At 44.0% G+C, this 22470-nt stretch overlaps 1 protein-coding gene across 1 annotated transcript in view; it reads left to right on the top strand.

Moving 5' to 3' along the window:
• The window catches only part of LOC122549504 (fibrocystin-L), a gene marked incomplete at its 5' end in the record, with an annotated part of 252804 nt that overhangs the window by 16883 nt on the left and 213451 nt on the right, over nt 1-22470 (top strand). The window contains 7 exons of the mRNA XM_087985858.1: nt 1085-1178; nt 3491-3544; nt 10973-11046; nt 11138-11180; nt 12603-12673; nt 19714-19824; nt 20524-20613. Of these exons, the coding sequence (XP_087841984.1) occupies nt 1085-1178; nt 3491-3544; nt 10973-11046; nt 11138-11180; nt 12603-12673; nt 19714-19824; nt 20524-20613 (537 nt within the window). The remainder of the gene's footprint in view (nt 1-1084; nt 1179-3490; nt 3545-10972; nt 11047-11137; nt 11181-12602; nt 12674-19713; nt 19825-20523; nt 20614-22470) is intronic.

The raw sequence follows: 22470 nt of genomic DNA, 5'->3' as shown, positions 1-22470 counted from the left end.
CGGTGGCACAGTGGTTAGCACTGCTGCCTCACAGCGCCTGAGACCCGGGTTCTATTCCCGCCTCAGGCGACTGACTGTGTGGAGTTTACACGTTCTCCCCGTGTCTGCGTGGGTTTCCTCCGGGTATTCCGGTTTCCTCCCACAGTCCAAAGATGTGCAGGTTAGTGAATTGGCCATGCTAAATTGCCCGTAGTGTTAGGTAAGGGGTAAATGTAGGGGTATGGGTGGGTTGCGCTTCGGCGGGGCGGTGTGGACTTGTTGAGCCGAAGGGCCTGTTTCCAGACTGCAATGTAATCTAATCTAATCTAAAGTGCCAGGATTGAATGGCAGCAGGAGGCTGGAAGAACACAGCAAGCCACGCAGCATCAGGAGGGGGAGAAGTCGACGTTTCGGGTATAACCCTTCTTCAGGACTGGAGATGGGTGTGGGGAGAGCTGCAGATAAAGGAGGTGGGGTGGGGGTGGGCGTGTTGGCAGGGTGGTGAAGTGGGGATGGGTGAAGACAGGTAGAGGATAGAACCTCGTTAGTCAATGGGAGAAATGAATCCAGTTGGTGGCAGGGAACAGTGGCAGGGAGGGGGAGGGGCTGGGAACCCTGCCAACCTCCCACCTCCCCCACCCCCTCCCCACCACCCACCACCACTGCTCCCTGCCACTAATCGGATTCATTCCTCCCATTGACCAACCAGGTCATACCCTCTAACTGTCCTCACCTATTCCCATTTCACCACCCTGCCCCACCACCCCCTTTATCTGCAGCTCTCCCCCATACCCAGCCCCAGTCCTGAAGAAGGGTTACACCCGAAATGTCAACTTCTCCCCCTCCTGATGCTGCCTGGCTTGCTGTGTTTTTCCAGCCTCCTGCCTGTCTACTTTGGATTCCAGCATCTGCAGTTTTGTCATCTCTAGCTATGATTGAATGGTGGAGCAGATCCAATGGGCTGATGACCTCGTTTCTGCTCCTATGTCTTACGGTCTTAAATTTGAAACTAGTCCCTGTGTTAATATTATGAAAAGGTCTAACTGTGTACTAGGGCTCACTTTTTTATTTCCTTCATTCATTCTAATTTTCTCTTGCCTATTAGGTCAACTCATTAACATCTCTGGAGATATTTTTACTGATATCTATGGCAGTAACAAACCGATAGACTCCAATCTCAGAAAAACCAGGATTTTGAGGTAAAAATATACCTTTGAGTAAAGTGTGTAGTCACAGCCCTGCTGTACATACAATACAGTTTGAATCAGACTCAAGTGATTCAGTGGTTTATTCCTATCCCCATATTGTCTTTTATATTGATTAGATTACCTACAGTGTGGAGACAGGCCCTCCAGCCAACAAGTCCACACTGACCCTCCAAACAGCAACCCACCCAGACCCATTCCCCTACATTTACCCCTTCACCTAACACCACGGGCCATTTAGCATGGCCAATTCACCTGACCTGCACATCTTTGGTCTGTGGGAGGAAACAGGAGCACCTAGAGGAAACCCGCACAGACACAGGGAGAATGTCCAAACTCCACGCAGACAGTTGCCTGAGGCAGGAATTGAACCCAGGTTTCTGGCGCTGTGAGGCAGCAGTGCTAACCACTGTGCCACTGTGCCGTGCTGTATATAAAAGCAAACTCTCAAACTGGAGTTTGGGCATAGCTCAACCAAAAAACTCAACTTAAATAAATTATGATGATTTGCCTTTTAATCTTTTTGACCTTCATCATGGTTGTGTTGAAGCCCTTGAACTTGTTAAATAATAAGATTATAGGTTGCACAGCCATCTCAGAATACTTTCCAGCCGTAATGTACTTAGTGAAACTTAGTAAAGCAGGAAAAACAGCTGTCAGTTTATGCTCAGCAAAATCCCATAAATAGCAATCAGTTGTATCAGACTCAAAATATTAACTGTTTTTCTCTCTTTTCAGATGCTGCCAGACCTGCTGAATTTCTCCACAACTTTTAATTTTAGTTCCAACTTCTGGTATTCTGCCTTTATTATCACAATATAATGGCCTGTTTTTAAGGCAATTATGTTTGGGTTGTAAGGCGTTCGACAGGGTACCCCATGGGAGACTGATTAGCAAGGTTAGATCTCACAGAATACAGGGAGAACTAGCCATTTGGATACAGAACTGGCTCAAAAGTAGAAGACAGAGGGTGATGGTGGAAGGTTGTTTTTCAGACTGGAGGCCTGTGACCAGTGGAGTGTCACAAGAATCAGTGCTGGGTTCTCTACTTTTTGTCATTTACATAAATGATTTGGATGCGAGCATAAGAGGTACAGTTAGTAAGTTTGCAGATGACACCAAAATTGGAGGTGTAGTGGACAGCGACGAGGGTTACCTCAGATTACAACAGGATCTTGACCAGATGGGCCAATGGGCTGAGAATTGGCAGATGGAGTTTAATTCAGATAAATGTGAGGTGCTGAATTTTGGGAAAGCAAATATTAGCAGGACTTACACACTTAATGGTAAGGTCCTAGGGAGTGTTGCTGAACAGAGACCTTGGAGTGCAGGTTCATAGCTCCTTGAAAGTGGAGTCACAGTTAGATAGGATAGTGAAGGCGGCGTTTGGTATGCTTTCCTTTATTGGTCAGAGTACTGAGTACAGGAGTTGGGAGGTCATGTTGCGGCTGTACAGGACATTGGTTAGGCCACTGTTGGAATATTGTGTGCAGTTCTGGTGTCCTTCCTATCGGAAAGATGTTGTGAAACTTGAAAGGGTTCAGAAAAGATTTACAAGGATGTTGCCAGGGTTGGAGGATTTGAGCTATAGGGAGAGGCTGAATAGGCTGGGGCTGTTTTCTCTGTAGAGGCTGAGAGGTGACCTTATAGAGGCTTACAAAATTATGAGGGGCATGGATAGAATTAATAGACAAAGCTTTTTCCCTGGGGTCAAGGAGTCCAGAACTAGAGGGCATAGGTTTAGGGTGAGAGGAGAAAGATACACACAGAGGGTGGTACATGTATGGAATGAGCTGCCAGAGGATGTGGTGGAGGCTGGTACAATTGCAACATTTAAGAGGCATTTGGATGGGTATATGAATAGGAAGGGTTTGGAGGGATATGGGCTGGGTGCTGGCAGGTGGGTCTAGATTGGGTTGGGATATCTGGTCGGCACGGACGGGTTGGACTGAAGGGTCTGTTTCCATGCTGTACATCTCTATGACTCTATGACTCTATAAAACATAGAGCACAATAAGGATTTGTTTTTAAGCACATCAGAGGGTGATCAGTGAATCAATGCTTTTCTAAAAACTTTGTTTAGAATCTTAATTCCTGACTTTCCCAGCACCACTCTTATCTTGACTTTTTTAGGATGTAGAGGCTAGTGGCTTTTGTAAGTTGGAGTAACTGTGACAATTAAAAATCACTTATATGTGTTTTTCAAAATGTGGTCTTGCTATAATTAGAATGAAAAGCTTTGATTATTAAAATAACAAACAGAAACTGCAAATAACAGAGCTTGTGATGTGTTTTTCAACCTACAGGGTCTACGCTGGTGGAATGCTTTGTGAGCTCCTTCAACCTGATTCAGATACGTTGTGAGTTTGCAACACGGATTGCAAAATTATTATAGATCAACGGGTTCCATTTAGCATGTTTTAATTCACTTACCCCATCTGACACTGAAGTGTAATCACTCCTGTAATTCTAGACGTGCCTCCTCCAATTTTAATACCCCTTGTTTAGTGCGATCTGCAAACCTCACTAGTCTGGGTTTCTGTACATGTATCATTGTTATTACAAACAAAGCAATTCTCCCTCAGGCACTCTGTTCATTATTCTGTCTGTTCCTACCCTGTCTGCCTTGTGTTATTTTTCAGCCTTCACCAAACAGCATGAATTTGCTTTAGGTAACAGCATAAATTAATGATTTTGAATTTGCAACCTATGCAGCATCGTACGCATTTTTCATTCCAATCAACTTAGTTCACATTCACTTGTTTTGTGCTGTAACGTTAGCTCAGTGACACCCTCAATTTTTTTATCCATGCCCAAGTTCTACTGAAAGGTTTGCAGGACCTATTCCAGATCTCCAAGCCAGTCTGGGAAAAAAAATGTCCTGAAAGTTAGTTTTGGGATGATTTATAGCTAAGGTTGATGTTCTGGGTGTAAGTTTGCTCACTGAGCTGGAAGGTTCATTTTCAGATGTTTCATCACATACTGGGTAACATCATCAGTGAGCCTCCGGTGAAGCACTGGTGTTAGTGACCCGCTTTCTATTGATGTGTTTTCTTGGGTTGGCGATGTCATTTCCTGTGGTGATGTAATTTGCTGTTCTTTTTCTCTGAGGGTGGTAAATGGGGAAAGGTCAATATATTTGTTGGCAGAGTCCCGGTTGGAATGCCATGCTTCTTGGAGTTCTTATGCGTGTGTCTCTGTTTGGCTTGTCCTAGAATGGATGTTTTGTCCCAGTCGAAGTGTTGGCCTTCCTCATCTGTATGTAAGGATACTAGCGAGAATAGGTCATGACTTTTTGTGGCTAGTTAATGTTCATGTATCCTAGTGGCTGGTTTTCTGCCTGTTTGTCCAATGTTGTGTTTGTTACAATTCTTGCATTTTGCAAATGACATTAGTTTTTCTTGTTGTATGTATAGGGTCTTTCAAGTTCATTAGCTGCTGTTTTAGTGTGTTGGTGGTTTGTGGACTACTATGATGACAGGAGGTCTGAGTAGTCTAATATCTCGGAAATGACTGCCAGACTACACAGACCTCTAGGACAAGCCAAACAGAGACTCACACGAGAATTCCTAGAAGCATGGCATTCCAACCGAAACTCTGTCAATAAACACATCGACTTGAACCCTCTGAGAAAAAGAACCGCACTCTGTTTCCCTTTGACTCATTTTTCTCTCTCACTATATTTCTCTTTGACATTGTTTGGTATTGATTCTGTTTCCCTGGCACGCTGTTACCCTGGCACGCTGTTACCCTGGCACGTTGTTACCCTGGCATGCTGTTACCCTGGCATGCTGTTTTTCTGGCACTGTTTTTCTGACAGTCTGTTTCGCTGGCACTCAGTATCTCTGTCACTCTGTTTCTCTTTGACTCTGTTTCTCTGTCACTGTGTTTCTCTGTCACTGTGTTTCTCTGTCACTCTGTTTCTCTGTCACTTTGTTTTTCTGTCACTGTTTCTCTTTGACTCTGTTTCTCTCGCACTGTTTCTCTCGCACTCTGTTTCTCTGGGACTCTGTTGCTCTGTCACTCTGTTTCTCTTTTGGTCTGTGTCTCTTTGACTCTGTTTCTTGTTGACTCTCTTTCTCTTTGACTCCTTTTCTCTTTAGGGCGGCACGGTGGCTCAGTGGTTAGCACTGTTGCCGCACAGTACCAGAGTCCTAGGTTCAATTCTCAGCCTCGGGCGACAGTCTGTGTGGATCTGCACATTCTCCCCGTGTCTGCGTGGGTTTCCTCCGGGTGGTCTGGTTTCCCCCCACAGCCTAAAGATGTGCATGTTAGGTGAATTGGCCATGCTAAATTGCCCGTAGTGTTAGGTGCATTAGGCAGGCCTAAATGTAGGGGAATGTGTCTGGGTGGGTTGCTCTTGAGGGTCGGTGTGGACTTGTTAGGCCGAAGGGCCTGTTTCCACACTGTAGGAGATCTAATCTTTGACTCTTTTTGCTCTCTCACTATATTCTTCTTTGACTCTGTTTCTCTTTGACTTGGTTTCCCTGGCAATGTGGGCAGCATGATGGCAGTGGCACGGTGGTTAACACTGTTGCCTCACAGTGCCAGAGACCCGGGTTCAGTTCCCACCTTGGGCAATGTCTGTGTGGAGTTTGCACGTTCTCCCCGTGTCTGCGTGGGTTTCCTCCGGGTGCTCCAGTTTCCTCCCACAGTCCAAAGATGTGCAAGTCAGATGAATTGGCCACGCTGAATTGCCCATAGTGTTAGGTGCAGGGGTAAATGTAGGGGAATGGGTCTGGGTGTGTTGCTCTTCGGAGGGTCGGTGTGGACTTGTTAGGCCGAAGGTCCTGTTTCCACACTGTAAGTAATCTAATCCAATCTAAATGACATCACCACAGGAAATGACATCACCAACCCAAGAAAACACACATATAGAAAGCAGGTCACTAACACCAGTGCTTCACTAGAGGCTCACTGATGATGTTACCTAGTATGGTGACGAAACATCAGAAAACGAACCTTTCAGCTCAGCAAGCAAACTTAGATCCATGTCACAAAAGTTTAGATTTTCATCCAGGATGACAGAATTCCCTAGAAGTTGGGCCAGTTGTGTGGACTTCTGGGTGCGAAGGCAGGTTTTGTGGAAGGCGTGCCTCAGTACTCTGGCACTGTGTTGAGGTTATTAAAATACGATTAAAACAAAAACAGCCCACGCTTTTCACGGCACCTCATCCCAAACACTTCCCCATGTTATCTCAATGCCAAGTCACTATACTTTGCCCTTATCTCCTCCATGTCAACTGACCTAGTATCCAGCATGCACAGACCATAAGAGAGAAGTTGACCTGAAGTAAAATTATGGCTTTTGATATTGATGTCTAATTAAATAAGCACATTTATTGACAATAAAACCATTCAATACATTAACATTTTTTCACCTAATCTCCTTTGAAAACAATCATTTCACTTAAGGGCTTAATCCCTTTCCTTATAAGAACAAACATAGCTTGAAACTATTTTGAATAATTATTCTCATACAGTATAGAAACCTGATCTGTGCTTTTCGGTCTACCTGCCTCTATAAGACAGGGAAATTGCAGTTTGGCTATTGCTGGCTGGCACTGTTTCACATGGTGCAAAGCTGGACTTTCATTTGCAAATTGGTAGCAGAAATCCCAGGCAGCCCAGCAGTGGCAAGTACTTTAAACACTGGTGAGCACAAGTTAGCACAAGAGAAGCTCCTTATAAGCATCGTGCATTCATAGTGTAAGCAATGGTTAGTAAGTTTGTGGATGACATCAAATGTGGTGGCATAGAAAACCGACTTCACTGCCTACGATCACAAAGGGATCTGGATCAAATGAGTCAACGTGCTTAAGAATGGTAGGTGGAGTGCAATCTGGACAAATATGAGATATCACAGTTTGATATAAGGAACAAGAGAAGGACTTATACAATTAATGGTAGGCTTTGGGTAGTGCTGTAGAACAGTGGAGCCTAGGGATACATCATTCTATGAAGTTTACTTCACATATAGATGGGGGGGGGGTGTTAAAAAGGCATGAAGCATGCTTGCCTTCTGTGTACAGTCCTTTGAGTACGTCATAGAATCCCAACAGTGTGGAAGCAGGCCATTCAGCCCATTAGGTCCTCAATGACCCTCTGAATAGCATGCCACCCAGACCCACACTATACTCTCTCCCTATAACCCTACATTTCCCTAGCCTGCACATCCCCTGGACATTATGAGCAATTTTGCATGGCCAGTCCACCTAACCTGCAGATCTTTGGACTGTGGGAGGAAACCAGAGCACCCACAGGAAACCCACACAGACACGAGAAGAATGTGCAAACTCCACACACACAGTCCCCCACTTCACCACCTCCACCCCTAATCCCCCACCCTTCCCCACCCCCACCCTGAGGGTGGTATTGTACCGGGTTCCTGGCACTGTGAGGCAGCAGTGCTAACCAATTATGTTAAGGCTATACAGGACATTGGTGAGAACTCTTCTGGAATACCGTGTCCAGTTCTGGTTGCCCAGTTGTAGGATAGATATTATTAAGCTGGAGAAGGTTCAGAAGAGATTTACCAGGATGTTGCTGGGTATGGAAGGCACATTTTCCACTGGAGTGTAGAAGGTTGAGAGGAGAACTTATAGAAGTTTATACAATAATAAGGTGTATAGATAGGGCTAATGGCAGTTGTCTATTCCCTAGGATGGGGAATTTCAAGATAAGCATACACATTTTTGAGGTGAGAGGGGAGAGATTTAACAAAGACATGAGGGGAAAATTTTTTACAAAGAGTGTTTTGAGTGTGGAGTGAACTTTCTGAGGAATTGGTGGATGTAGGTACAATTACAACATTTTAAAAATATCTGATAAGTTCATGAGTCAGAAAGATTTGGAAGGATAGGGGCAAGGAGGACACAGGTACAACTAGGCAGGCCAGGCAGCATCCGAGGAGCAAGAGAATCGACATTTCGGGCATAAGCCCTTCTTCAGGAATGAGGCTGGTGTGCCAAGCGGGCTGAGATTAAAGGTAGGGGGGAGGGAATTTGGGGGAGGGGCGCTGGGAATACGATAGGTGGAAGGAGGTGAGGGTGATAGGCCGGAGAGGGGGTTGGGGGCGGAGAGGTCAGGAAGAAGATTGCAGGTCAAGAGGGCGGTGCTGAATCCGGGGGTTAGGACTGAGATAAGGTGGGGGAGGGGAAATGAGGAAGCTGGAGAAATCTACATTCATCCCGTGTGGTTGGAGGGTTTCTAGGCGGACGATGAGGCACTCTTCCTCCAGGCGTCGTGTGGTCAGGGTCTGGCGATGGAGGAGGCCAAGGACCTGCATTTCCTTGGCAGAGTGGGAGGGGGAGTTAAAGTGTTCAGCTACAGGCCAGTTGGGTTGGTTGGTGCGGGTGTCCCAGAGGTGTTCCCTGAAACGTTCCGCAAGTAGGCGGCCTGTCTCCCCAATGTAGAGGAGACCACATTGGGTGCAGCAGATACAGTAAATAATGTGTGTGGAGGTGCAGGTGAATTTGCAATGGATATGGAAGGATCCAATGGGGCCTTGGAGGGAGGTAAGGGGGAGGTGTGGGCACAAGTTTTGCACTTCTTGCGGTTGCAGGGGAAGGTGCCGGGAGTGGAGGTTGGGTTGGTGAGGGGTGTGGACCTGACGAGGGGGACGCAGAGGGAGTGGTCTCTCTGGAACGCTGATAGGGGTGGGGAGGGAAATATATCCCTGCTGGTGGGGTCTGTTTGGAGGTGGTGGAAATGACGGAGGATGATACAATGTATCCAGAGGTTGGTGGGCTGGTAGGTGAGGACCAGTGGGGTTCTGTCCTGGTGGCGATTGGAGGGGAGGGGTTTAAGGGCGGAGGTGAGGGAAGTGGAGGAGATGTGGTGGAGAACATCGTCGACCACATCGGAGGGGAAATTGCGATCTTTGAAGAAGGAGGCCATTTGGGTTGTTCGGTAGTGGAATTGGTCCTCCTGGGAGCAGATACGGCGGAGGTGAAGGAATTGGGAATATGGGATGGCGTTTTTACAGGGGGGCAGGGTGGAAGGAGGTGTAATCTAGGTAGCTGTGGGAGCCGGTCGGTTTGTAGTAAATGTCTGTGTTGAGTCGGTTGCCCAAGATAAAAATGGAGAGGTCTAGGAAGGGGAGGGAGGAGTCTGAGATGGTCCAGGTAAATTTGAGGTCAGGGTGGAAGGTGTTAGTAAAGTGGATGAACTGTTCAACCTCCTCGTGGGAGCATGAGGTAGCGCCAATACAATCATCGATGTAGCGGAGGAAAAGATGGGGGGTGGTGCGAGTGTAGCTGTGGAAGATGGACTGTTCCACATATCCGACGAAGAGGCAGGCATAGCTGGGGCCCATGCGGGTGCCTATGGCTACTCCTTTGGTTTGGAGGAAGTGGGAGGATTGGAAGGAGAAGTTGTTAAGAGTGAGACCAGTTCCGTCAGTCGATGGAGGGTGTCAGTGGAAGGGTACTGGTTGGTACGGCGGGAAAGGAAGAAGTGGAGGGCTTGGAGGCCTTCGTGATGGGGATGGAAGTGTATAGGGACTGGATGTCCATCGTGAAGATAAGTCATTGGGGGCTGGGGAAGCGAAAATCATGGAGGAGGTGGAGGGTGTGGGTGGTGTCCCGAATTTAGGGGAGTTCTTGGACTAAGGGGGACAGGACAGTGTTGAGGTATGCAGAGATGAGTTCGGTGAGTCAGGAGCAGGCTGAGACAATGGGTCGGCCGGGGCAGTCGGGTTTGTGGATTTTGGGCAGGAGGTAGAAACGGGCGGTGCGGGGTTGTGGGACTATGAGGTTGGAGGCCGTGGATGGAAGATCTCCTGAGGTGATGAGATTATGGATGGTCTGGGAGATGATGGTTTGGTGGTGGGAGGTGGTGTCATGGTCAAGGGGGCAGTAGGAGGAGTTGTCCGCGAGTTGGCGTCTAGCTTCAGCGGTGTAAAGATCGGTGCGCCAAATTACCACTGCGCCTCCCTTGTCTGCCGGTTTGATGGTGAGGGTGGGGTTGGAGCAGAGGGGGAGTGGAGGGCTGCGCATTGTGACGGTGAGAGGTTGGAGTGAGTGAGAGGGGTGGACAGGTTGAGGTGGTCAATGTCACGGCGACAGTTTGATATGAAGAGATCGAGGGCGGGCAAGAGACCAGCACGGTGTGTCCAGGTGGATGGGGTGTATTGGATGCGGGAGAAGGGGTCGTCAGAGGGTGGGCGAGAATCCTGGTTGAAGAAGTAGGCGTGGAGTCGAAGGCGGTGGAAGAAATGCTAGATGTCTAGCCGCTTGTCGAACTCATTGATCCGGGAGTGTAGGGGGATGAAGGTGAGGCCTCTGCTGAGGACTGATCGTTCATCCTCAGAGAGGGGGAGGTCTGGAGGGATGGTGAAAATACGGCAGGGCTGGGAGCTAGGACCTGGTGTGGGGCTGGAGCTGGTCTCCAGCATCTGCAGTCCTCACTTTCTCATAGGTACTACTAGTTTAGTTTGTGATTAAGTTTAGCATGAACTGAATTTGGACCAAAAAGTCTGTTTCTGTGCTGTGTGACTCTATTACTACGTTACCTGAGATCAAGGAGAGAGAACCTACATGAATTCTCTTGAAATTGATACTCACCTGACACCTGGTAAAATTCAGCCCTTTGATGGGCAGCATTTCACCTGGAACATTGGCAGAGGCTTTCTGGAAGCTTAGGATACAACATGTTGTAAGGTTTATCCCTACCCATGAATAACAGATTTCCTTCAGAAACACAGTCATTAAATTAAATTAATGAACTGTATTAGCAATATTTATATAATTATTGAATAACTGCAAGACTTTATTTTATAACTGTAGGTACGGTTTGAAACTTGACAATGTGTACAGTGACAGTGGCATGATGACTTGTAAAATGACTGGAACATATGTTGGTAAGTTTCATATTTATTGCATTTGTGATCCATATTATATTCTAAATGCAGTATCTGGTATAGTATGTCATCTCATAAATGTTTGTTTCAGGTCACCACAATGTGAGTTTTATTTTGGACAATGGCCATGGAAGGTAAGACATGGAGTGAAAGTAATAAGGTATGAATTTAAAGTTTCTGCAATAGTAATTACATGGCAACAAGAGTTGTGTGTTGATGTACTGGGTGCACACACAGTAAACTATTGTATAGCAGAAATTACATAGCACCAGTTACTGCTTATTTTTCACATGCCCCACGAGCGTTATTGTTGTTGTCAAAGTAGAGAATTTAATTTTCAATGGGTATCTTAAGTTTAGAAGAAGCTTTGAAGATTTTCCATTTTTAATTTTGAGCAGGCAGAGGAATAGTTTGCATATTTTACTTATCCCAAGTTGTTTCTGATTTCCAGCAGTTCTTTATTTTTTTGTTAGATATAACATTCATCCAGAATGATATGTCTATATGTATTTAAATGCAATATATAGTTCAATGTTATTCAAGTATTATGAAGTTGAAGGTGTGTACGGTGCCTTTAAGAGAAAGTGAATGCTGTTCTGAACTGAGAGCTCACAAGCAATTGGATGTGAGACTAAATGGCAGACCCAGAGTCTACTGGCAAACTAAAAATATGTGACATGGAAATGGATATCCAAATTTTGGTTGCTGTTTTGACAACAATTTGAATTTAATCAATCAGTTTGAATTATGCCCTAGGATACTAAAACCCAATTGAGTTTAAATTTTTTGTTATTTCAACATCGAACCAAGGAGACAATCTGATGTTGGGGGAGTATAAAATGTCGCCATTTTGAAAATTGGTCAGAGAGCAACTGACCAAATGGTCAGAGAGAAACTGCTGTCAAGACAGAAACACATGGAGAGCTAATATCATGTTCTCCAAGAAATCAGGAAACACTCTCTCACAAAGGTACCTTTTCATATGAAACATACTCTCAGTAAAAAGATAGAAAATGACCCAGGGAGATCCTCAGTCGGAAGAAGAAAAAGACAGAAGACGATAGTGGTTGCGTGGTTTTGAAATTAAGTTGATGTAATTTTAATAAGTGTCTTATTGGAACAGCATATTGTTATAGAGGTGGAGGCAGATAATAAGCTGTTAAGAGAAGGGGGGCTTATAATTATGAATAGTTGTTCAATGTTCACTTTTAGAGTGAAAAAGTTTAGAAAAATAAATTGATGTTATTTTCTTTAAATAGTGGATTTTGTGAGTTCTCTCTTACTTGTATTTTAACAGATTATGAAGGGAGGTGAGTTTTCTGGATGTTTGGTTTAATTAACAGAGGGGTTCACTTCCATGTCATAACACAAGCATCCAAAAAATGTTCACTTTTCAAACAACGTATTCCAAACTATCTTGTATTGCTCCATTTCATAACGTTAGACATAAGATTAAAAAGGTTTTAACATTGACAATACATGGATCCCTGTACTGTTTAGGTCTGATAGATGTCCTTTTCTCTTTCTAACAATTCCCTAAATTTTTCTTACTGCAGGTCTTTGCCCAATCTGAACACTTACTTCATTTCTTCCCTCAATAAACTCAGCATGTTCCAAACCTACGCAGGTAAGAGCATCACACTTTACTTGGGGAACTTGTGATTCCTTACCTCATTATGTGATACCACATTGTATGGATGATCCATCAGCATCGTCTCCACAACACTCGGTGATTGACACAATTCATGACAGTCAAACAATAACAACAATAGTTTTTACATAAAGCTTTAGCTTAGTGAAATGTTCCTGATCACAACACACTGCACTAAATAAACACATTTACTCCTCTGATTACCAATAACCTTACATTTGTGTGCCTTTGTTTACCTATTCTCTTGCTGAGAAAGTGTATAAGATTTAAGCAGGTAAGGAAAGAGTTAAATTTTGAGTTTTGTGAAACAAGAGATTCGGCTGAGCATGACTCAGATAAGATAAGAACTTGCAGTTAACAATGGGGTGCTGGAGGCAAGGGTAATAGGTGGAAACAAGGTGGAAAAGCATCCATTATGTAGAGCCATTTAACAATATTAGAAACATTTAGTACGTAAGGTCAGTTTAACAAGGTGAAAAGTATTCATTATGTGAAGCCAGTTAAGGTTAAGAACATTCATTGTGTAACAGCAGAAGGTTTAATCTCTACTATTGACACTCGTTGATTGTAATGTTCACGCAATCAATATGTATGTTGCCTTATCTGGGTGCTCCTCCCTGTAAGCAACTATATAATTCGTTAAGAATCCGCTGTTCAAGAGAGAAGACTGAGAACAGATGTCCCTATGTATATGGGCAATCATTCTCTCTCCCTCCAGGGCTGAGAATAAAGATGAAGGAAGTAAAACGAAACTGTGTCTCTAAGCGTTTTACTTCGAGTAAAGGGGGGAATGGGACGACACTACCTCTGATGTATTTTTTTAACTCTCTACTCTGTTAAAACATCTGCAAATCAAATTAATCACTTTTTGCTATTCATGGATTCACTACCTGTAGATCCACATACTCACAAGGTCAAACTTATCTTTCTCTTTTCCTACTGAGTGGTTCAGTCTGATTGGACGGTCCTTCGCAATAGATTGTCTTGACAGTTGGTGTCTCTATGAAGCATTCTGGGAAGTGTATGCTGGCAGTTGGTGTCACCATGAAGCATTCTGGGAAGAGTGTCCTGGCAGTTGGTATCACCATGAAGCATTCTGGGAAGTGTGTCCTGGCAGTTGGTGTCACCATGAAGCATTCTGGGAAGAGTGTCCTGGCAGTTGGTGTCAGAATGCAGCATTTTGAGAAGGAGCAGAAAATATGTTCAGACTTGTCTGACTCGGGGCAGGCATCACAGAGAAACCATGGCTGCTAAATGGGCAAACCTTAAATAGTAGTTTGGGGCAAACCTTAAATAGTAGTAGACAAAAAACTCAAAAGAACTGTAGACACTTTATATCAGGAACAAAAATAATTTTCTAGAAAAGCTCAGCAGGCCTGATAGCACAGTTAACATTCTGGATCCAGTGACCCTTCTTCAGAAATCTTCATCGTAATAAATTGTAGTAGATTCGGAAAAGATTAAAGTAATTTAGGGACTGTATGAATAATTTTTTTAACCAAATAAAACCTAATTACCTACATTAGAAATGGTGGTACAGGCGATGTGTTGTTGTGGCATGATGTGGGTGTTGGTGGACCCCATTGCAAACTGCCGTGACATCAGTCTCTGGAAGTTGAGGAACTTCAGTCTCTTGATTCTGTGTCTCAGACAGTCACACCCTATAGCTTAAATATTTCAAATGTGACCACTGATCAGGGACATGAGAGTATAACAAGTGAGGTAGAAGGGTACTGACGTAGCATTGGAGGTGCCATAGATCTTGACCTTGTCCAACAGATATGAGGTACTTGCTTCCCATATAGATGAGGAAAGAATCTGCTGGGAGGATGGTCAAACAGATCACTGCACCATGGTCCAAAAAGCCATTCAAGTGGTGGGTTGGGGAGGGGGGGAGCACATAGAAAATTGAACAGCCGTAGTGGTTTTATAATTACACAGACAGAAAGCATCCTTTGTGAGCAGGATTGAGAATACCCATTGTGCCAACGTGGTGCCAAGGTAAAGGACACCTGGAGTTGCTTGAAAGAATACAGGAAGGGGAGGAGCAAGATGTAGTTGCTGTGTTCATATTATCACCAACAATGTAGGCAAGAGATCCTTATTCATTTGTGGAATGTGGGTATTGTTAGCAGACCAGCATTTATTGCCCATCCCTAAATAACCAGAGGATAGGTGTGGAATCACATGGAGACCAGGCCAGACCAGGTAAGAATGGCAGTTTCCTTCCCTCTAGGTCATTAGTGAATCAGATGGGTTTTTCTTACAATTGACAATGGGTTTATGGTCATCGAGTGACTCTTAATTTCAGATTTTGTTTATGCTGAATTCAAATTCCACCATCTGCCATGGCAGGATTCAATCCTATGTCCCCAGGACATTACCTGGATCTCTGGATTAACAGTCCAATGATAATACCAGTAAGCATTCCTGGAATTCAGAAAAAAAATGTAAAAATAGGTGTCAAAGATAGTAAATTGGCAAAGAGATAAGAAGGGAAGTAAATACATGGCTAAAGGAGTAGTGTGGGAAAAGGGGTTCCATTTTGTGGGGCATTGGCATCACTATTGCTAGAGTAGGGAACTGGACCGTTGCGATGCACTCCACCAGAACCAGTCTGGGACCAGGATCCTCGTGGAAAGGTGAAACAGATTGATCATAATGACTTCAAACTGGTTATAGTGGACGCGGGGTGGGGGGCAGGGGAGGTTATTAAATTTTCCAGAATAAGTAATAGGACAAAGTGTATTGAAAGGGTGTTTAAATCTGACTTTGGGTACCGCAGATAGGAGGAAAACTATGAGGAGTGGGTGGTCAATGCAGGACTTTAGGGTTTTATACCTAAATGCACATACTATGCAGAATGAAGTAAATGAGTTTCTAATGCAGATCGAAATGACAGGTATCTTGTTTTGGGTATCTCAGGGGGCTGCAGCAGCAAGGGGATCGGGGCTGGGATCTAAATATCCAAAGATACACATCCTGTCAAAAGGACAGTCACCTGGGCAGAGGAGAATGAGGTTTCCTTGTCAGTAAGAAATAAAATTAAATCAATAAGAAGAAGTAATGTAGAATCAAAAGGTGTAGAATCTGTGTGGGTAGAGTTAAGGAACCGCAAAGGGAAAAAGACCCTGATTGGAGATATGTACAGGCCTCCTAGAAGTAGCCAGGATGTCAGGCAGAAAATAAATTGAGAGATAGAAAAGGTATGTAAGAAAAGTATTATTACAATAATTATGGGAACTTCAATACTCAGGTGGGCTGGGAAAGTCTGATTGATAGTTGATCCCAGGAAAAGGAATCTGTGGAATATCTATGAGATGGGTTTTTTGGAGCAGCTTGCAGTCGAGTACACTAGGGAACAGGCAATTCTGGGTTTGGTGATGTATAATGTGAGAGACTTGATTAGAGACCTTAAGGTGAAGGAACCATAATGCAATAGAGTTCATTCTGCAACTTTGAGAGGGAGCAGCAGGAACCAGATGTAGCAGTATTAAAATTGAATAATTTGTAACTGAAGATATGAGGTAGGAGCTGACCAGAGTTGATTGGAAGGAGAGCTTAGAAGGAAAGATGGTGGAGCAGTAATGGTAAGGGTTTCTGGGGGCAATTCGGGAGACACAGAATTAATTCATCCCAAGGAAGAAGAATCAGGCAAAAAGGAGGACAAGGCTGACAAGGGAAGTCAGGGATAGAATAAACACAAACAAAAAAGCAGATAATGTGTTGGAAGCCAGAGGATTAGGAAGCCTTCTAAAAACCAGCAGAGGGTGACTAAAAAAGCAATAAGTCAGGAGATGATGAAATAATGAGTGTAAGGTAGCTAGTAATATCAAAGATGATTGCAAGAATGATTTTGGATAGATAAAATGTAAGAAAAAGGCAAGAGTAGACATTGGACTGCTGGAAAATTAGGCTGGAGAAGTAAGAATGGGAACAAAGAAATGGGGAGGAATTTGGCAGTTACAGGGAGGTAGTTGGCATCAGTCTTCACAGTGGGAAACACCACCAGCATACCAAAAACTCAAGAGAATCAGGGGGCAGAAGTCAATATAGGGCAGCATAGTGGCTCAGTGGTTAGCACTGCTGCCTTCCAGTACAAGGGACCCAGGTTCTATTCCATCCTTGGGTGAGTCTGTGGAGTTTTGCTTCAAGGACACTCAATGGCTCTTAACCATCTTATTCTTCTAAACTACGATCACTTTTTTGAACATTCATTTGTGGGATGTGGGCATCAGTGGCTAGTCCAGTATTTGTTGCCCATGCCTAGCTTACGTGAGAAAGTGATGGTGATCTGCCACCTTGAACTGATTCAGTCCGTGTGCTGTAGGTATATGCCATTAGGAAGGGGGTTCCAGGATTTTGACCCAGTGATATTTAAAGAAAGATGGTACATTTCCAGTTCAGGATGGCGAGTAGCTTCAGGGGAACTTGCAGGTAAAGGTATTTCCATGTATTTGCTGCTGTTCTAGATGGTCGTATTTGAGGTTTTGGAAGGGGCTCTCTGAGAGCCCTTTGTCAATGTCTTTAGTGCATCTTGTAGATAGTACACATTTCCGCAGCAGAGCATGGCTGGTGAAGGGAGTGCTTTTTTTGTTGATGAGATGCCAATCAAATGGGCTGCTTTGCCCTGGATGGTGTCAAACATCTTGAGTGTTGTTGGAGCTACACTCATCCAGGCAAACAGAGAATATGCCATGGCACTCCTGACTTGTGCCTTGTAGAAGTTGGAGAAGTTTTAAGACAGGCTTTCTTGCCTTAGTGCCTTACTATTCACTCACTGGGGATACCCACCACCTTTCCTGCTCCATCATTACCTCCCCTTTTGCAAGAAAAATCAGTCCATTCCTAGGACTCAACAGTATCCAAAGTATAATCTCCAGACTGGTTGCACCTAACCTACAAGACCGACCATTTCCATCTTCTGGACAAGAATTGGACAAATGCCCTAATTGACTATTGTCAGATCCTCCAACTTTACCTGACTAAAGTTTGATCATCAATCCCTTTCACACGTGGTTGTTTAGTTGTTGCACACAGAGTGTGTTTGCTGGGAAGGCATGGTGACATACGGCAACATGTCAAACATGTCACCCCCTTATCTGTTCAGTGCTCTAAATCATGGCATGCTTCCACCTCTTTCCCATGGGCTAAAAAGCAATGCAAGATAGAAACCTTCAAGTGAGTACAAAGTGAGTGACTGTGGAGAAAGGATCTATGAGCCATAAGATGTTTTCTGTTTTGATGGACAAGATGCATGTATGTCCCTGCACTCAAAGCAACGTGGCAGAAGCATACAATTTTTAGATGTCCCTGAACTCCAAAGTGAGGTCTTGAAGAGCTGAAGGAGTATTTGAGTTAGTTTTAAAGCAGCCAAGATGATATGGTGAAGTTGATGGTTCAGTGATACCCAGTTGTTTGCATGAAGGGAGAAGAAGATGGAGCATGCAATGATGGTGTGGTGAAGACAGAGCTGTCTGATGGCTTGGGGAAACAAAGCACCCATTGCATCCACCAGATAACTGTTCTCTTTCATGTCGAGAATTGGTGTAATCTAGTTTCTTGGGGAAGGATTGGAGAATTGGGAGCTGCATAGAAATGGGGCAGGTTTAGCTCATAATAGAAATAAGGTCGTTACTCCTCATTAACCAGATTCTGTACTAGCTCTTTAAATACGAAGGAGAAAAATCAGAATTATTTTCTCCATATCAAGAATCTGACTTTTCCATTTTCACCACATTCTCCCAACATATTTGCAATTGCTCTTGTCATTAAAGGGAGTAGAAAAATTCCATCCCTTGGCACCAATACTCCATGGTGAGCCCTGGTCTGCTGGGGAATGGGCTCATGTGCCATCCTGGGATTTCCACTGTTAAACTGTGCTTTGAGGTAAGGGCAGCATCCTTGTCTTAGGTCCGGAGTGGGTGCAGGGGAGTCAGGTCCGGAGCAGTACAGGGGATTCGGTTTTGGAGCGAGTACAGAGGAGTCAGGCCCGGAGCAGGTAAAAGGGATTCAGGTCCAGAGTGGTACAGGGGTGTTGGGTACGGAGCGGGTACAGGGGTGTTGGGTCCGAAGCGGGTACAGGGGAGTTCAGTCCAGAGTGGGTGGAGAGGAGTCAGGTCCAGAGTGGGTGGAGAGAAGTCAGGGCTGGAACGGGTACAGGGGAGTCAGGGCTGGAGTGGGCACCAGGGAGTCAGGTCCAGAGCGAGTAAAGGGGTGTTGGGTCCGGAGTGGGTACACGGGTTTTGGGTCCAGAGTGCGTGGCAAGCCTGTCAGGTCTGGAGTGGGTGCAGGGGATTTGGATCCAGAATGGTTGGAGGGGTCTGCAGTGGATAAACAGAATTGGATCTGGAGTGGGTGGAGCAGATTCTGGTCCAGAATGGATAAAGGGAGCTTGGATCCTGGGAGGTGTTAGATCGGTGTCTGGGAGGTATAAGTGGACTGGAGAGGTTTAGTTGGGGATCTGTGAGGTAAGGATGTGTGAGATCAGTTGAATAATTATGCAGCAATTAGACTATGTATTTAATAGGCCAAAAATTACCAGATTAACTATTTTAATTTATTTCAGCAGAGCCCTCTGAACTCTCAGAATGTATCATTTAAATCAGAGAGTTCCAGGTGCAGGGGAATTGATTAGCGGAATCTTCAATTTCCCAGGGAATTCCTTGGGAGTGTGCTGCACTGAGGTTTCTGCAGGGTCTCCATGTGCAACTCCAACCTACAAATGGAACAATGACTGTCCAGTGGGAAAATCTGGGCCGTAGTGTTTCCAGAATATTCTGACCCTGTTTTAGAATTTCAGCAGATGTGATCTATTGCTTTATTTCCAGCCTCAGCTACTTGCAGGTTAAAACTGTGAATTAAGACTAAAGCCATCCTAACATTGACATGCAATTCATTTAATATCAAGTACGAACAGTTGAAGTTTAAATGGTTGACTCTGAGATTGATTTGAAGTGCATTATAGTCCTGAAAGCTTGCAAGGCCAAACATAATGTGTGTTTCTATCTTTGAAGAGGTGACTGGGATCTATCCGTCTGAAGGGAGTGTGGAAGGAGGAACCCTCCTGACTGTGACTGGCCGGTTCTTTGATGAAACAGATGCCCCTGCCAGAGTTACTGTAGGAGGTATGCAAAATGAAAATGAATGAAGGAAATTATATCGCACCTTTCACCACCCCAACTTACTTTATAGACACTGGGGTACTTTAATGTGTAGTAACTGTTGTAATGTAGGACATGATATTGATTAGTTAACCTGTCTCAATGACGTGATATTAGCCAGAAGACCAAGTGAAACTTCCTGCTATTTTTCTAATGATGACACGTCCAACAGTGCAGCACTTCCACAGTATTGCAGTGAAAGTGTTAACCCAGATTAGGTTTTCACATCTCTCATTTAGGACTTGAACCCAAAAGTTTTTGATACAGGAATGAAATTGCTTTACCCATTGATCCAAGGATAACACTGCAAAAGCTGTTTTTCAATGGATAGTCCAACACACTTGTGAGTTTCACTCAATGGGAGGGGTTTCCCAAATCTACCTAGCTCTTGAGCCTGGTCCTATTCTCTAACACTAACTATAATTTCTTCATCAAATATAAGTGCAGTACTGGGGAATGCAGTTCATAGTCTCTGATGTGAGCCTATTTTTGTTTGAACATATCTCTAATCATTAGTAATGAATCTGACGTCTAATGCATGCTGATTAGTAAAATAAAACTTGTTTTCACTTCATAAAACAGCCCTTTTCACACTGTACACAGAATTAAACCCATTCTCCCAGTTTTCTTCTCTAAATCCCATTTTCTCCATTTTACTCACAGGTCAGAGCTGTGAGGTTCTAAGTGTCAGCACAACTCAGATAATCTGTCAGACCCCAAAGGAAGCCAGTCATCTCAGAACAGTTTTTCCAGGTGATGTATATTTTTTGCTCATTCACATTTTTTAGTTTTGAATTTTAATTTTGTATCTTCATTAACCAGTTAGTAGATTATATGTTCGGCTGCTGTCGAATGATATATAAGTAACAATGCCTGTTAATGAAAATGGATAAGACAACACACGTGTCAACTTATTAGAAACACAATGTGGTAAGCAACTTGCTAGCTACTTTGAGTCATAGAGTCACAGAGATGTACAGGGCAGAAACAGACTCTTTGGTCCAACTCATCCATTCCAACCAGACATCCCATTTGCCAGCATTTGCCCCTTATCCCTCTGAACCCTTCCTATTCAGTATTTGTCTTAATTAATACACTTGTTATTAAAATAGATTAGTTCAATTATGCTTTAATTGTTCTGCACATTCTAACTATACCGGGCACCACATTCTCAGTCACTCCAGTATTCTGCAGCAGTAAACTAATATTGCTTCAAATTCGAAACTATTGCTAGTTAACTTGGTGATAGATAACTTGTAAATATGCCTTGCCAATTGTAGAGATGTGACTGTTTGATTATTGTGGATGATGTGTCTGGTTCCACTTGTGGGAGAGTCTAGGACCAAAGTGCATGACCTCCATGCCTGCTCTGCTGTCCCTGTTAGTATCATGGTTAACCTTGAGAGTCAATTCTTCGTTCCTGCGCATTCCCAATATCCCTTAATATCTCTCTCTCTATCCTAGAGCAACCTGGTGGAAGCACTTAAAATTCTGAAAGGGGTTTACATACACATGTGAAAGCCAGAACTAGAGGCCATAAGTATAAAAGATTCAACAATAAATGCAATAGGAGAAACCTCTTTACCCAGAAAGCATATATTGATCTATGAAAGGTGAATTGGCTGGGACAATTTTCTTTAAGTGTGACTGATGGGAATCTTTAATATTGTTAAATATAAATTTCAAGAATATGTTTACTTTTGTTGGTGAGAATAAAACTAGGGACCATCAGTACAAGACGGTCATTAATAAATCTAATAGGGAATTTGGAAGACATATCTTACATGGAAACATTGACAATAGAGTAGACAAGGGGAGTAGAAAACTCAGCCCTTCGAGCCTTTTCTGCCATTCACTATACTCATGGCTTCATCCAGAGAGTGGTGAGAATGTGGAACTCACCATCACAGGGAGTAATTGAGACATATAACCAAGAAACACTTAAGTGGATGCTGGATGAACATGAGGGAGAAAGGGGTCAAACATTGTAAGGTAATGAAAGATGGGGGAGGCTCCTGTACATCATAAACACTGGCATAATTAGTTGGGCTGAATGGCCTGTTTCAGTGTCAATGTACGATGCAATTCTTGTGCAACATTATATTTGTCCAGTTCCTAAAATCTTATCAGCTTAAAATAGACAAGGAGAATATTACAGGAAATATTCATACATATGGTGGTGAGGGAACCAACAAGAAGGAAAAATATACTTGACCTCAGCCTTAGCCATCTGCCAGCTGCAGATGCATCTGTCCATGACAGTATCGGTAAGAACAAACACCACACAGTCTTCTGGAGACAAAGTCCTGCCTTCACATTGAGAATAATCTCCATCATGTTGTGTGCCACTATCACTGTACTAAATGGCACAGATTTCAAACAGATTTTGCAACTCAAAACTTGGCATCCATGAGGTGCTGTGGGCCATCAACATGCAGCAGAATTGTACTCCCGCACAACCTGCAACATGACACGGCATATCCTCCCGCCCCCCCCCCCCCCCCCCCCCACTCAACTATTAGCATCAAGCCAGGGGATCAACCCTGATTCAGTGGAGATTAGGAGGACATGCCAGGAGCAGCACCAGGCATACCTGAAGATGAGGTATCA

Source organism: Chiloscyllium plagiosum, unplaced genomic scaffold (genome assembly GCF_037043375.1).
Source record: "Chiloscyllium plagiosum isolate Xiang-an unplaced genomic scaffold, Cpla_swu_hap1 HiC_scaffold_4, whole genome shotgun sequence".
NCBI classification, from domain to species: Eukaryota; Metazoa; Chordata; class Chondrichthyes; order Orectolobiformes; family Hemiscylliidae; genus Chiloscyllium; species Chiloscyllium plagiosum.
The sequence above is the reverse complement of the archived record's forward strand: the minus strand, read 5'-3'. Positions and strand labels throughout refer to the sequence as shown.